The 14,953-nt window shown below is 41.7% G+C and overlaps 1 protein-coding gene across 1 annotated transcript in view; it reads right to left on the bottom strand.

Moving 5' to 3' along the window:
- Window positions 1-14,953, bottom strand: part of FER1L6 (fer-1 like family member 6) — an 81,397-nt gene that overhangs the window by 40,642 nt on the left and 25,802 nt on the right. Inside the window, exons 12-18 of the mRNA XM_059836317.1 lie at window positions 11,823-11,931; window positions 9,846-10,026; window positions 5,691-5,811; window positions 3,691-3,791; window positions 2,933-3,023; window positions 2,056-2,175; window positions 785-937 (exon numbers count right to left, since the gene is read on the bottom strand). Of these exons, the coding sequence (XP_059692300.1) occupies window positions 785-937; window positions 2,056-2,175; window positions 2,933-3,023; window positions 3,691-3,791; window positions 5,691-5,811; window positions 9,846-10,026; window positions 11,823-11,931 (876 nt within the window). The remainder of the gene's footprint in view (window positions 1-784; window positions 938-2,055; window positions 2,176-2,932; window positions 3,024-3,690; window positions 3,792-5,690; window positions 5,812-9,845; window positions 10,027-11,822; window positions 11,932-14,953) is intronic.

Genomic DNA, 14,953 nt, shown 5'->3' on the forward strand with positions numbered 1-14,953 from the left:
GGTATCTTTTTGTTCATTCAGGCAAATGGTACTGTGCTTAACAAGTACCTACGGCAACTGTCAGGAGCTTGGGTATTTCTGTCTGCTCTTTAGCTGTGCTTTATGGGAGTGCTTCCAACAGTTCAAGGTGTAAAACCACTAAAAAGTCATTATACGAAGTTACTATTTTCTTGTGTGTTTGGGCTTTTCCTGATGGCCATAGTAACACTTACATTACATATTATTCCACTGCCAGGTACTACCGGTCACACTGCCTTTGTAGGAGTATAGCCACTAAGACTTTCCTTCAAGATGAATAATCCCATAACAATATTCTCGACATACATTGCACAAACCTAGGCACATTTCAAATAGCAAGCATAAATAATTGCTCTATTACCTCTGAATACCTAGGTTTCTTTGCTATGTGTGTTGCTGCCTGCTGATCTCTTAAAAATCTCCTCCCAGACTTCCATGTGCTGCATTCTGACGTATTTGCCAGCAAAGAGGCTGTACCTCTTCTATGTGTTTATGTATATAGCTATAGATAACAATGCTATAAACTTACCATAACAAGTAGTGAGAGAATTAATTACTCAGACACCAAAAGCCTGGCAATGATACAATACTTAAAGAACGATAAGTGTAAATATAAGAAGTAAACATTAATAGATGGCGGATATCAATGCGTACACATTTTTAGTATATTGCAAAGATGAGCTTGTAAAATACAATCCCTGGAAGAAGTTTGAATACTGATTGCTCCCCAGGCATTACCTGTGTTAGCAGAGCACCCCAGACTTACTTTCAGGAAATGGGTTTTAATCTTCCCACAGTCCTTGCCTCTCTGCTCTTTTGCTGGGGAATACAGTATGTTTTTTGCTGGGACTCTTGCATATGCAACTCTCTTGTTGCTGCTGAGCATCCAGATGAAAACATCAGGCACTGTATTCTGCGGCTGTTAAACGACAAGGAATATTGAACTAAAACTTAATTATTTCTATGAGCCACCACCACTAATTTTTGTTTAAACACTCTCTACCAAGAGCTGATTCCCTCATGGCTCATGGCTAAAAGAGGCTGTCACTTCATGCTTTGCAGTCCAAACCTCCATTCCTAAGCACAGCTGAAGGTAAAGAGGTTTGTAGAGTGACTAAGGAGCATCCACTCTCTAAATCATTTCAGGAGAAACTGAAACTAAAAATCTGGGTATGACTCTGTCTCAGGAAATAACTTATCCACAGACTGCATAAGCTCAAAGTACCTACCAGAGAAATACTATCAACTTCATCTACACCAGCAAACTAAAAAGGACCAGGGCCAAACTCATGCACTGGCACATATTCATCTATTCTGTTTGTGAGGAATGCTCCATGGCATGGTCTTGCCCTGCCCCAAATAGCATTTCCGCAAGGAAAGCCTGAGCGTGGTTTGAAGCAAAGACCAGCCTAGGGGCTGTTCCCAGGAGACGCTGTGAGCAAGGTCACTCTGTTTTGGGAAGGAAGAGAATTTGGGCATAGGATGCGAACCATGCCAGGCTGTGCCACTTGCTCTCTGAGCCAGGGAATAGCCATGGTCCTGTTCAGTTTGCTAGCAGAGACACCTCTCAGAGAGGCAGCACCCCACTGGCTGGATTTTGGCCTAACCAGATACGGCTGTTCTGCTGTTATTCTCAGGCCTAACAGTATGTCTAAGCAGTGTCTGTACAATGAAGTATAGTATAGAGACCCCTGAGCTCATACCAGTCCAAATCACTACGTCCATAGAAGTGGAGACATGAATTCAGATCAGAAAGCACGCTGTCTCCAAACCACTAGGGCACATATGGGACGACCTTAGCTAAAGAAAAAAAAAGAAGAAAAAACTATCCGTACCGCATCCTCTCCATACCACATAGCCCAGTGTTTCCTACCCCAGTCTGTTACCAGCTCCATTTAAAGCAAAAGAGGATTGGGTTCAGATATCCAAAGGAGAACTCTTTGGATAACTGGGCCAGGAGTTATTATTCACATGGGATTATGAAAATCAGCGTCAAACCCTGGATTTTAAATTTATCTGAATTTCTGTGTGGATTACCTCATCAACCAAGAATCGAATCCTGTCCATAAAGCTCTGAGTCTCACGCATCATTTCATCCAGTGGCATCTTCTTTTTCTGCTGCTGAACAATTCCCTTGGCATCACTGGACATTGCTTCCTGCAGTCAGGAAAGACAACATGTATTTTTTATGCATTATCAAGTAGTTTGAACTGGACACAGAAGGAGAAAACAGTCTTCTATTCAAGTTGAAAAGAGAAGATGGAGACACTTGGTTCAAGGTAAAAATTAGCTGCTTCTTTGTCACAACAGGAAGTGATCAACTCTTTGGAGCTGAATAATACAAAATGTGAATGTTCCCCATTTTCTCTTTGTTTGTATGTATATTGCATGTATGGAAGTCCCAAGAGACATGTGATTACCACCTAGAATTATTGGGGCTCGGTCTTGACAAAAGTCACAATGAAATTCTGTGCTACAGACAGTTTGGTTTCTTCTCACTGGTTCCTTGGAAAAGGTGACTAGGTCCAGGAATATCAAATGCCAGACTTTACTAGTCTCGAAGTTCAGCTCCACCACAGTAATTAAATGCCTAACAGCAGTGCTAATTTGGTGTTTTTCCACTGAAGTCAGCATCATCCCATTTTAAGATGCATAGAAAAGAGAAATCAGCTCATTACTATAATGTCTTATTTGTATTTAAAAACAATATGTTCTGAATTATTTTAGGGTATCTTAAAACTCTTTATTAAGCACAGCAGGGTTTATTAAAAAAAATGTTATTGGATACTATACTCATATTAATTACAAAGCACTCCAGTGTGGTGAAATGAAGTAGGAATTAAAATGTATACAACCAGCTTTTGCTTTCAGTTGACATCATTGCACCAATGCTTAAAGGAAAAAACATACATACCAGCTCTTGCTGGAACAGCATTAGTCTCTTTTTGTCCAAAGCAGTGTAGTTCAACCCTTTGGGCTTCTTTTCAGCAATGGTAATAAAGGCCCTAGGACACAAGAATAACAGGTTCTTTAAATGTGTTTTTTTAATATGAGTTGTTAAAATACATTGGAATGAAATGTTCCCTGTCTGCAGCAGTACATGAACCAGAAGACAGAGATGCTGAAATTCTCTAAAATAAATATCAAGCACCTACAAGATTCAAAGAATAGAGTGCAAAAATTCTGCACCACATTTCACAGAAACAGGGTTAATATCTAGAAATTAGGGTTTATATCTATTTTGAGCCCAATCATGTCATTTGACACAGAGCCCACTGGGTGATTTATCCCAGCATAAGAAATCCTTTGGTTTTATCTTAACCTTGTCCTTTTTTACACTGTGTCTGTCACACACTTTATTAAATCCTACTTATCCCATATACATTCAATTCTTAGAGTCCAGAAAGCCAAAATAATATGATAGTAGTCATAATAATATGGCAGTAGTCTACGATCAATACTGAAAGTTAAAAATAACAATAAAACATTTTCTCTGTATAAATAGAAACTGCAATTTGGGAAAGCCTTTGCTTTTATAGCAGGATAAATAAAATATATATCTCAGTAAGTTTACTGTACTTTTTTTATTATCATCATTCTCTTTGTCTAGCCTCGAATTTGTAGCCAACATATAAAGTTGATTTTCCGTATGCCTCTAGTAAATGTAGTTACCTGCTTTGATTGATAAAATCATTTAGGGTCATTCTCATTTTCTCCTCACATGCAATCTCTGAAACCTTCATCAAATCCTTTACTTGCTCTAATGATTCTTCCTATGAAAAACACATGAAAAAAACATTGTGTAAAGAGGGCACTTTGTTGTTCTGCCAGTGTTATAACACCATTATTCACTGTATGACTAGCAAGAATGAGGGAGGTGACTTTGTAACCTGACAGAACAGGACCTTTGATATATCACTACGCTTGAAGTGTGCAGAGAGAAGACTCTGGCAGCATGATTTATTTTGACCTTTCCCCAGTCCCTCTAGCTGCTAGTCCAAGCTACTACTGCTTGGAGCAGCTTTGTTTTCTCAATTCTTTGGTGAAGACCAGTCAGTGGGAAACATTCTCCACTAGACAGGAGGAAAAACTAGTTCTCCTTGGTTCCGTTTCCAGCTCTGCTGCTTAAATTCAGCAAGTTGCTGGAGTTAACTTCTCAAACTTTATTGGGCACCTGAATCCATATGAAAGGTCTACTGCAACACCTGCGGTTATCATTGAGAAATTGAGTCTTTCCTCACAAACTAAAATAAACGGCTGGGTTTCCAGCAAGTCCTGTGGGTCTTCAGGTACACTGACAAACATATTTTTTGTGCTGGTTTTGGCTGGGATAGAGTTAACTTTCTTCATAGCAGCTAGTATGGGGCTATGTTTGGGATTTGTGCTGGAAACGGTGTTGATAAAGCAGGGATGTTTTAATTACTGCTGAGCAGGGCTCACACAGAGTCAAGGACTTTTCTGCTCCTCACCCCACCCCACCAGTGAGTGGGCTGGGGGTGCACAAGAAGTTGAGAGGGGACACAGCCGGGACTGCTGACCCCAACTCACGAAAGGGATATTCCATACCATACAACTTCATGCTCAGCATATAAAGCTGGGGGAGGAAGAAGGAAAGGGGGGACATTCGGAGTAATGGCGTTCGTCTTCCCAAGCAACCGTTACGTGTGATGGAGCCCTGCTTCCCTGCAGATAGCTGAACACCTGCCTGCCAATGGGAAGTGGTGAATGAATTCCTTGTTTTGCTTTGCTTCCTTGTGCGGCTTTTGCTTTACCTATTAAACTGTCTTTATCTCAACCCACGAGTTTTCGCACTTCTACTCTTCCGATTCTCTCCCCCATCCCACCTGGGGGGAGTGAGCGAGCGGCTGTGTGGTGCTTAGTTGCCAGCTGGGACTAAACCATGACATATATATATATTCAGATGCCTAATTTTCAAATTTCTGGGTTCAAAAATGTTGGCCTATAAGCCACTGTCTTCTCATGATACAACCTTGCATCAACATGACTTCGGTGTTGCTGCTCATGAGGTATGTAAGCATAAATGAGGGGTGAATCAGACACTATCCAAGTGCCCCAAATCGAAATACTCAACATTAGAAGTCACTTTAAAAAAATAAGAATTACTACTTTCTTGAGACTGTTGATAGTGTCAACTTTAAACAAGTGTAGAAAAAACATCATTATGGGAGAACACTGATTAGGCCCTCACAGTGAGTGCCCATGAGATGATAGGCCATTTTGTCTCTATCAATGTTTTTAGGAAAAATAAAACCAAAAACTGTCCTTTAAAGAGTCTCCAGCATAAACACAGGTTAAACCATGTGGGCTGGCAAGAACATGACAGAAGAAGAGCCGTAGGAGATGGAATTATTCCACATCCCATCTTTTAATTGTTTGACTGCTCTTACAAATAATAGAACATTTCTGCGGAAAGAAGATAGCCCTACAGCCAAAAAAACCCCAAACATTGTGGACAGGAATATTTGACCAGCTCTAACAGATCAAAGCGATTTGGGGGAAAAGAAGAGAAAGGGCTGATACCAGCTACTCTCACAAAATGAACAGCAAGGAATGCATTTGGGGGAAATTTTGAAGCCCTGTTTTGGGGAACGTGACATCTCACTGACATGCTCTGCTGAATACATGAGCCTGGGAAGATAGTTGCCACTTACCAGGTGATCCGCCATTTTCTCAAGAGTGTTGGAAGAGTACAGACGAAAGGTCTGGTCGCCCCAGTAGCTCTTGACACAGACACAGGGCTTCCTCCCATCATATGGCAGGTACTGGTAGTTCCTGTGAAAACAAAGTACGGAGCAGATCATAAAAGTAAGAGAGGAGTTCAAGGAGAGGCATGGGAAGGAAAAACTGTTTGTTGCTCTCTCACAGCGCAGAAATCAAAGATATGATGGGATGTGTTCACATGTGCTAACCAGTAAATACTGGGAAGCACAAACACAAGCATCACTTAACGCTACCTGTGAGATCCCTGAAGAGAAAAAGCTTGATGTCAAAGGATCTAATTTCAGTGCTTTCCAGGGTGGGAGAAAAGCCAGGCAAAGAGGCGTGCAGAGAAGCTCTGAAATACTGTTAAATGGTGGGAAGCAACAAGGGAAAAAGGAGCAAAGATTAAAATCTGATTACCTCTTCAAGAGTAATGGCTCCACACACTGCACAGCGGGAGAGGCATGGCAGAGTCTCACTGCCACATTACTTTCACAAATGCTTTTTTCCAGAAGCAATAGCTAGTGGAGATTGACATTCCTTGGCAGAAGCTGACCTGCAGGACCCTGCTTAGTAAAAGTGATACCAAACTCATAATAACTCAGTGATAAAATGCATCTGCTGCTCTCTCTTTTCTCACTTTTTATCTTAGGTCCATGTTGCCATATTGGCTCTTTTTGTAATGCTGCTTTCTTTGGGTTTTCAGCTGTATGGGTGTCTTGTACTGAAAAAAATGAGCAAGACACCAGCATAACCAGAGGCTCTGCAGACTTTAACGGACCCCTGCCACAAAGCCTGATGTTTTCATTAGAGTTGTGCTAGGCACTATGTCAAAACCATGTACCTGATAAGCACGTTGTTCTCCCTTTATATAAATACTATAGCCCTATGAAACACCATGCTCAGCCATACTGGATTTAACACTAGAGGTCTCACCATTTTCCTTACTAATGGTGGGACAGTGGAGAGCTTTTTAATGGCTATGAAGCTCTATAAATCGCTTTATGTTCTTCTGGGAATGGCTCTAACCCAATGCCACCAGTATGTGCTCTGCAGCTGAGAAGAGGCTGTACTGGAGAGCTATTTCCTGGTGTATACTTGTGTGGTGGTTTAAGCCCAGCTGCCAACTAAGCCGCACACAGCCGCTCGCTCACTCCCCCCGCAGTGGGATGGGGAAGAGAATCGGAAGGGTAAAAGTGAGAAAACTCATGGGGTGAGAGAAAGACAGTTTAATAGGTGAAGCAAAAGTCGCACAGGCAAGCAAAGCAAAACAAGGAATTCATTCACCACTTCCCATTGGCAGGCAGGTGTTCAGCCATCTCCAGGGAAGCAGGGCTCCATCAGGTGTAACGGTTACTTGGGAAGACAAACGCCATCACTCCAAACGCCCCCCCCAACTTCTTCTTCTCCCAGCTTTATGTTGTTGAGCATGACGTCATATGGTATGGAATATCCCTCTGATCAGCTGGGGTCAGCTGTCCCGGTTGTGTCCCCTCCTGACTTCTTGTGCACCCCCAGCCTACTCATTGGCACGGTGGTGTGAGAAGCAGAAAAGTGCTTGATTCTGTGTAAGCACTGCTCAGCAATAATGGGAACATCCCTGTATTACCAACACCGTTTCCAGCACAAATCCACAACATAGTCCCATACGAGATACTATGGAAAAAATTAAGTCTATCCCAGTCAAAACCAGCACAACTTGCCTTGTGACCCTTCAGTATTTCTCCACAGAAACTGATTCCCTAAATAATAAAGAATAAAACTACCTGAGCCTCCTGCTCTTCACAATATTCAACAACTGCCAAAAAAAATGGTTGCGTTTTCAATTTCCTCTCCTCTGGGAAAGGCTGTGGTATCTAAGAAAGGGGAGTGCATTTGGTATGGAGAGAAGACTTGACTTCTTCCATTGCAAGGTCTCTCTATCTGAGCACAGCCAAATTTTTAGAAAGTCCTAATCATCCACTCCTGAAATCCAGAGCCCCAATAGGCCAAGTTGCCTAAGCATGGGCATCCACCTGTGGGCCCAGAAGTGGCTGGGTGTCTCATGTTTGTTTGTAAGGATGCCTCAGATACCCTAAGTCATTTCAGATAGAACTGGGCACATGTGTTTAATCACTAAGCCAAACCCACAGAAACCAAATCACTTGTAGCTCTTGACCGTCTACCCATAACTCCTCATTTCCAAGCATCCCTAATAGGTTTATGTGAGAATTTCGCTGTTTAAAAACATGAAGATCTTCTCTACAACTTCATTTTACTGCCCTATGGGATATCAAAAGAGAAACAGAATTTCCCATTTACTTTCTCCTCAATAACCTACAACAAGGTGAGCATTACTCATTGAATCATGTGCATAGCAGAGCTACGCAGCTCTCTGGCAATCATTAATTTCGGTGGTTTCATAAGAGGGAAAACTATCTCCCAATGCCAGAACACCTTAACCTGAAATTCATAGAGCTTATGAGTCTTTTCATGGGATATACTAAGAAAATTATATAGCCATGAAATAACTCATATGGAAGACTGAACTTTCATGTCTCCTATTCCCTCTATGAGAATTTAGGGGACCCACTTTTTCAGTGTTAGCTTATCCTTGCTATACATTTTGACATATATGTGGAAAATTCCTGGCAATTTCATGGTGTCTGCTTTAGAAGTCTTATTGCTCTGCCTGCTTCTTTAATTAGTTAGTGGGTTTAATCTTCAAAATGGACTCTTGTTATTGTTTTCTATTGTTCATTTATGATTCTAAAATGCAGAGTTTATCTGAACTATTGGATAACCCAATAAATACCGATTAATACTAAAAATATCCAGTGATGAGATCAGTAAGATGCCAATATGACTTGACAGTCATAAAGTGATTAGCTGGTATCTGTGGCTGGCCGAACTGTTTTAGATAGCACAGGAGGGAAAAAAATACACAGCATTTTACATACATTTGAGGAAAAGGGATCTTTAATGAGAGAAAACTTTGTTAATATTGGAGTGAGCCAAGAAGCAAATAGCAGATTTGAGGAATGATTCATTTTTTACAACGGTTCTTTAAATCTAAATTCTTGTTAAGGGAAAAACTAAAAATCCCACAGTTTCTCAAGGGAGGATAATAACCCAGCACGTATCCAAATCTGCAGTCCTGTTAATAAGGAGAGGCAACTGTCTTTCTGTCAAACATTGTTTTTTTCCCCACCTTCTCTTTATTTATTTGCTGCAGAAACAAAAATTTCTACCATGGTATTTCATTCTTGTTTTCTTCCACTAGCTCTTATTTAATCTGACTGAGCCATTGATTGCAGGAAAAGATGAAAGTACTTTTTAACTTTGAGGAGGTCCAGAAACCAAACAGATTCAGGTTGCTATTTCCCACCTGGTCCTTATATCTGTAAACTGCTTGGCAGTGCCTAGCCTTCTAAACAAAGAGGTACCATCTAGTCTTGGCACTCAGCACTATCAGGGATCGTTCTACCTACCAAAGCAACAAAGAAAATATTTCTTTTTATTAGCATCTTTGAAATGAATTAATTTTATTTACAATTAAACCTTTACAATTTGGTTTATAAACAAGGCCATTTAGAAGAACTGTTCTGCATGTTTGCACCCATTGCTCCATTCTTTTTTTCAACGACTATTATTTCCTCCTACTTCTGTTACTACTTGCTATTTAAGTCTAAGTGTTCTGGGAAGCTGGCTTTTTCTTGACCAGATTTCAGTATTTTTGGTGTGTTATTCTGCTTCTGGAGCTGGTCACTGAGTGGATGTTACTCGTGATCAGAGTATGGGACTCTCAACCAGGGATAGCACTGAAGGAGTTGCACTTTCCTATAGCTTTCCAATGTATAGTTGGTATAATGCAGTCATTTTAGAAACACCAGACATGCAAGAGCCCATGAGGCCAAGATCAGAAGATGAGTGTGAAATGGCTCAGAGCCCATTCACTTCAGTGGAGCTTAGAAAATTTACTGTTGTGAAAGATGTAATTGAGGATTTGAGAGCCTCAGTTTCACACAACCTGTTTAATGCTGCCAGGGTTCATTAATGAGTCCCGCAGGATTATAAAATAGGAACCAGAGTCCTGCATGATAAGCTTTTGAAACACAGAGCCTCACCTGTTCCCACCTGTGATCAGTGGCTTCTTGGGAGGTGTGGTGGATATTAGGGGTATTCCAAGGTCATGAGAAATTTCATCCTCCCCCTTATGCAGCGGGCTTTCTTCTACTTCTCCATCATGTGTCTTCTTTTTCCCTCCAGCTTCTGCTGACACCCCATCAGTAATATTTCCAAAGTTACCTAGAGACACAGGGTTACAAGTGAAGAGATGACTAGCTTGGAAGTGGTAAAACTGAATGAGGTTTAAAAAAAGAGAAAGACCAGTCATACCAGTGGAAAACCTTTGTCCCCTCCTGTTCATTAGCTGTTCTGGTCATACCACAGTTTATAAAGGTCCTGACAGAGTATGTCAGTCCCAAGGACTTTTCAGACTCCAGGACAGTGCTTCTTTACCTGCCCTATGTGATATATACTTAGTATACTACCCCCATCACTAAGTGACACAATCCTCTGGTTGCTGGCCCCCAAGGACCTTCTCCTTTTGCTAAAGAAATTCAGAAGCAAAAACAATACTTCTAGATATTTCTAGACCCAGGAGCCCCGATATGTGTTTGATTTACACAGCACATGTATGTCTTCTTTACAACATATGGTTGATCATTTCAAAGTCTCATCTCTGAAGTGCTAAAGTTCATTTTCAGACAAGCACATTTTGCATAGTAGGGTTGCAGGGTTAGTAATAACAATGCTTTGAGTCCCCAGATTCAAGCCTAATGCCAAACAACTCTGCTGATGATACAGCCATCTTCTCTGATAGGATTTTGCCTTAAAGGGCAATTTTCAGCGCTGGGAAAGAGGTGCATCCATCAGACTGGTAATTACAGATTTTGTTAGAGACAGGGAGAAAATATTCCCTGCAGGAGAAGGATGTGCTGAATCACCCCATAAGACATCCTGATCTGGACTTTTGGTTCAGCCTTTCATGTAAATAATGGCCTTTTGCCAAATTTGGATCCAAATTTCAACTGCACAGGTACTTGGTAGATGTTTAGGTCCAGAATTCAGAGCCAGATTCATCTTTAGTATTAATTCTGACAAGAATCAGTATAATTTCTTGCCCAACTATACAAATGAGTTTCTTGTCATTCTCAGCTCTGCTTCCTGCTAAGTTTCACGAGGAATCAATATCACCCATTGATTGCCCTGTTTGTCACAGACATCTCTCCCTGCACACATAGCCTTACAGCTGAGCACGTTCAGGTACACAAGCACAAAGATGGGAAGTGCCAGGGTGCTACTGTGCATTCGGACTCTAAGTGGGGTTAGTACAGAGAGAAGCAAACCCCTGCAAGGGAAATGAAACCAACTCAAGCTTCTGTCTTAAGGGAAATTTCTTCTGCTTTGCAAATATCCACTCAATGTTCATCAAAATGTCTTCATTTTCTCTGTAGTCTGCTCCCAGGGACAAATAAGCTCCACCATGAAGAGGTCCCTCACGCAGTACAGTCCTGCTTTGCTCAGAAAGAGGATAGGACTTACCAGGAGGATCTTAGAGGACAAGCTGGTGCAGGATTTTGAGGCTTGGCTGCACATCACCCCCATGCCACACTCACAGACCCACATGTAGCAAAACAGGGTTGGCCAAGACGGTCCACATGGATCCTCCCTGCAAAGGGGCTCCCTTACAGCCAGGGACTAATTGCAGTGGGCACCACAGAATAAACTCTGCCCTGAAGTAATTATTTGAGTTTAGTCTCCCAAGAGATTAGAAGGCTAAATACTGGGTGAATTGCTCTGTATAGTGGGTGAAAGGATTTGTATTAATACAGGGCATCTGGGAGTAGAGACAGCTAGGCATGAGTATGCCCAGCTTGACTGCTATCCAGAGAAATTATGATCAGGGTTTAATTCAAATGTAAGCCCTACTCTGAAGCTGACTCCTGAGCCCTGAGACACAGCTGTCAATAACACGTAGCATCCCCTTGCTCCTGAGACTCCCTCTCTGCTTTGGAGAAGAGCTTAACACACTTACTTACCAACAGAAACCTCAAAGGTTATTGGCTTGTCCCCAACCTTTCTATCAATCATTGTGGCTTCAAAAAATGTCCCAAAGAGGAGGAATTCCTCAAATTTCTCTTCATAGATCTATTGGAGAATAAGGAGGCAGAAAAATGACAATTATTTTACCTTCTACTCTTTTTTACAGCACAGAGGAGTCTTTGTAAGCCTCTAGCAGCTGTGTTACTGTTGTATATCTATCGGTCTGAGGTGGTCAGTGAGGCACAATTTGTAGGAAGAAGTAATATCTCTTCTCTGAGAAACTGATATGATCGGAAAAAGAGATAAGCCTGTGTGACTGTGGTCTTTTTGATATTGTCCAGTTATATCATAACCGGTTACATAAAAGTCATTACCCCTCACTTCACACTCTGCCTCACCGGTAGTCGCTATTGAATGGTTTCAGCATCTTCACATACTGTTACACCACCATCCAAACTATACATCTATGACAGTTCAAGGGCAGTTTAAGGGCACTCTTTTAGTGCAACACCAACAAAATATCACCATCCCGATACAAGTAATTTATCAGTGAGTGTGGCAGTAGTCTTCCTTTGCGTTGCAATAGTAAACGCTACCATCATAATGCATCCAGGCAGGGGAGTGCTCGCCCAGCTCTGCTTTCTCCAGGATGACTTTAAGCTGCTGCCCATGTGTTTGTACTATCAAGACTTTGACCTTGCTCAAAGTCAAGACTTTGACACTCAGCTCCCAGTGACACCAGTAAGACACAAAGATTTCTGGTATCCACATTTTAGATGGCAGCCCTGTGCAAAAGCCTACTGAAAAACCAAGCAGCCCTTCATATTTTTTTATCCTGTTGTGTTTTAAACCACAGACCCAAAGGTGGGGTCTCGGGGGGGTGGGGGGGGGTGGGGGGGAGTGCGGTGCAGTCCTCCGCTTTTTGCCTTCCCTGGCATCACAGCACAGAAACCAGTACCCCGGTAACCTTGTTTTCAGCTTTTGACAGAATTTGGAAGCAGAGGAACCAAAGGGTCTCAGCAGAGCAGCACACTCTGAAAAGTGTAACAACCTTTTGTGGAGTTTCAAGGCTCTGCTAGGCTCTGTTTAAACCTATTGGAGACCCAGCACCTGCTTGTCCCTGGCACGCACTCTCACTCAAGGAAGGCCAGCTAACAACTCTAGCGCTCTTAGGTTATTAGTAACACAAGCTATTAGCCCCAAAACAAGATTAAGCTGCAAGGGGATATATTTTATGGTTTGAGTTCTGCCCAGATTTACACCCTGACTGCCACAATCTCTCCAATGCAAACCGTACTCATTTCACAGCACGGACACCAGCGAACTGAAGCCCATTAGGCAAGATCAGTACTAGCTTCTCTTGCAACAGAGTGAGGCAATGAATAAAACATCAGCTGTATATGAATATTTGTTTCCCTGGCTTTTGCAAAGCAGAAACAGCTTTTGACACAGCCCATGATCTCTTCATTTTGAAAAGCCTCTGTTATACACAGTAAAAGGGCATAGGTCTTCAGTGAAAGGATTACCAGCATCATATACCAAAGCTAACACCACAAACAGATTACAGCTCCAGAGTAGCTTTAGCTTCCCTGAGCCTTGATTATTTTCAGCAATGAAGCCAGCGCGTAGGGTGCCTAATAAAGCTGAGGCTCAGAGACTACGACACACACATCTGTCTCCCATTATAAAGAAAGCAAATTGCAAATGTTTAATGTCTTCTTGCTGCCGGAATAGATCAATAAAGTTGTGCTGTGGGGCTGGGTGATTTGCCTCTGTTCTCTCAGAGGCTCAATGAGACATTTTTCGCCTTATTTGTAATGTCTCCAGTTCCTGCTTTTCCTTTCAGAGAGTTGTAATACAATTACTGTATCTACTGTAGCATGAAATGTTGCTGAATGTCAAAACCAAAAGAATATCAAGCATCACTGTATTATGTTGTTGCCTTTTACTCATTCTGTATTTGAAACTGAGGCACAGTAGCCAGAAATAAATCCTTATTACTACTATTAATATTTATTGATGTTACAGCAGGGTTTGTTCCTCTACCTGGAGTATTTAGCTAGCACCTAAGACCATAGTGTTTGAGCCACTCACAATAATGGATTTCTTCCAAAGGAAAATCTACATGGAAATAAATTTCCTCGCATGTCGCCTCTATTACAATCTTCAGAGAAGAACTGAGGGACAGAGGCAATTTACAACTACATGAGTATATAAAGCAAGACCAGGGTACAGGTTCTCACAACTGGCTTGCAATTACCCATGCCATTTCTCTGCTAACACATTCCTTGACCTGCTCCAGGTAGCACTCGTGACAGCAATGCCAGGGCACAGGCCAAGGAAGAGCACTTGTCAAGGCTAGACCTCAAGACCAAAGAACAATTTCTCCTCTCCTATTTGCTTATAGAGTTGTAGTCAAAAGACCAAGAATCACATCTAATAAAGGACACAAGTGCCTTAAGCACTGAGGTGGGACTCCCACTACAAAAGCCAATATTTTGATCAATGACATACTGAAGTGGGAAGAAAATTGGTTATGAGAATATTTTTCTTCCTATTTATTGGGTAAAATATGCAAAAAAATAAGCAAAATATGCTTGCATATGCACCAATGTGCTGTTGCTCCCAGACAGTGATGCGATGGAGCAGAGAATCAAAGCCAAAGTATTGGCTCAGCACCTGAGCCCACAAGCCCTGCCACAACTACACAACCTTCTCAAAGCATCATAGCACAGATCTTCCCATGATGTAACCCAGTACAACAAGTGGAGTTAGGAAAGTAACATCAGTTAACACCACTTGGGACCAAGCACATGATTTGCAGCCCCTCTCCTAAAGAGATTAGCAACCTAAAACTACATTGAAATGCAGGGTTAAAGGAGGAGAGTAAAACAGGCTAGGCTGTATGTCTCTGCATTCGCACAAATTTTATGTCAGTGATTCCCTACTGACTTCAATTGACAACTACTGATTTTCTCAAATGAATGCAGGAAATCAAACTTCACCAGCTGCCCCCATCGTCTCTCTGTCATTTAGCAGATATTACATCATATAAGTTTCTAGTAGAAACACATGGATGCAGCTAGTGCAGAAGGAACAATAGGAAAGGAGACTAAATTTTATGGAA

This window comes from Gavia stellata, chromosome 3 (genome assembly GCF_030936135.1).
Source record: "Gavia stellata isolate bGavSte3 chromosome 3, bGavSte3.hap2, whole genome shotgun sequence".
Lineage (NCBI taxonomy): Eukaryota > Metazoa > Chordata > Aves > Gaviiformes > Gaviidae > Gavia > Gavia stellata.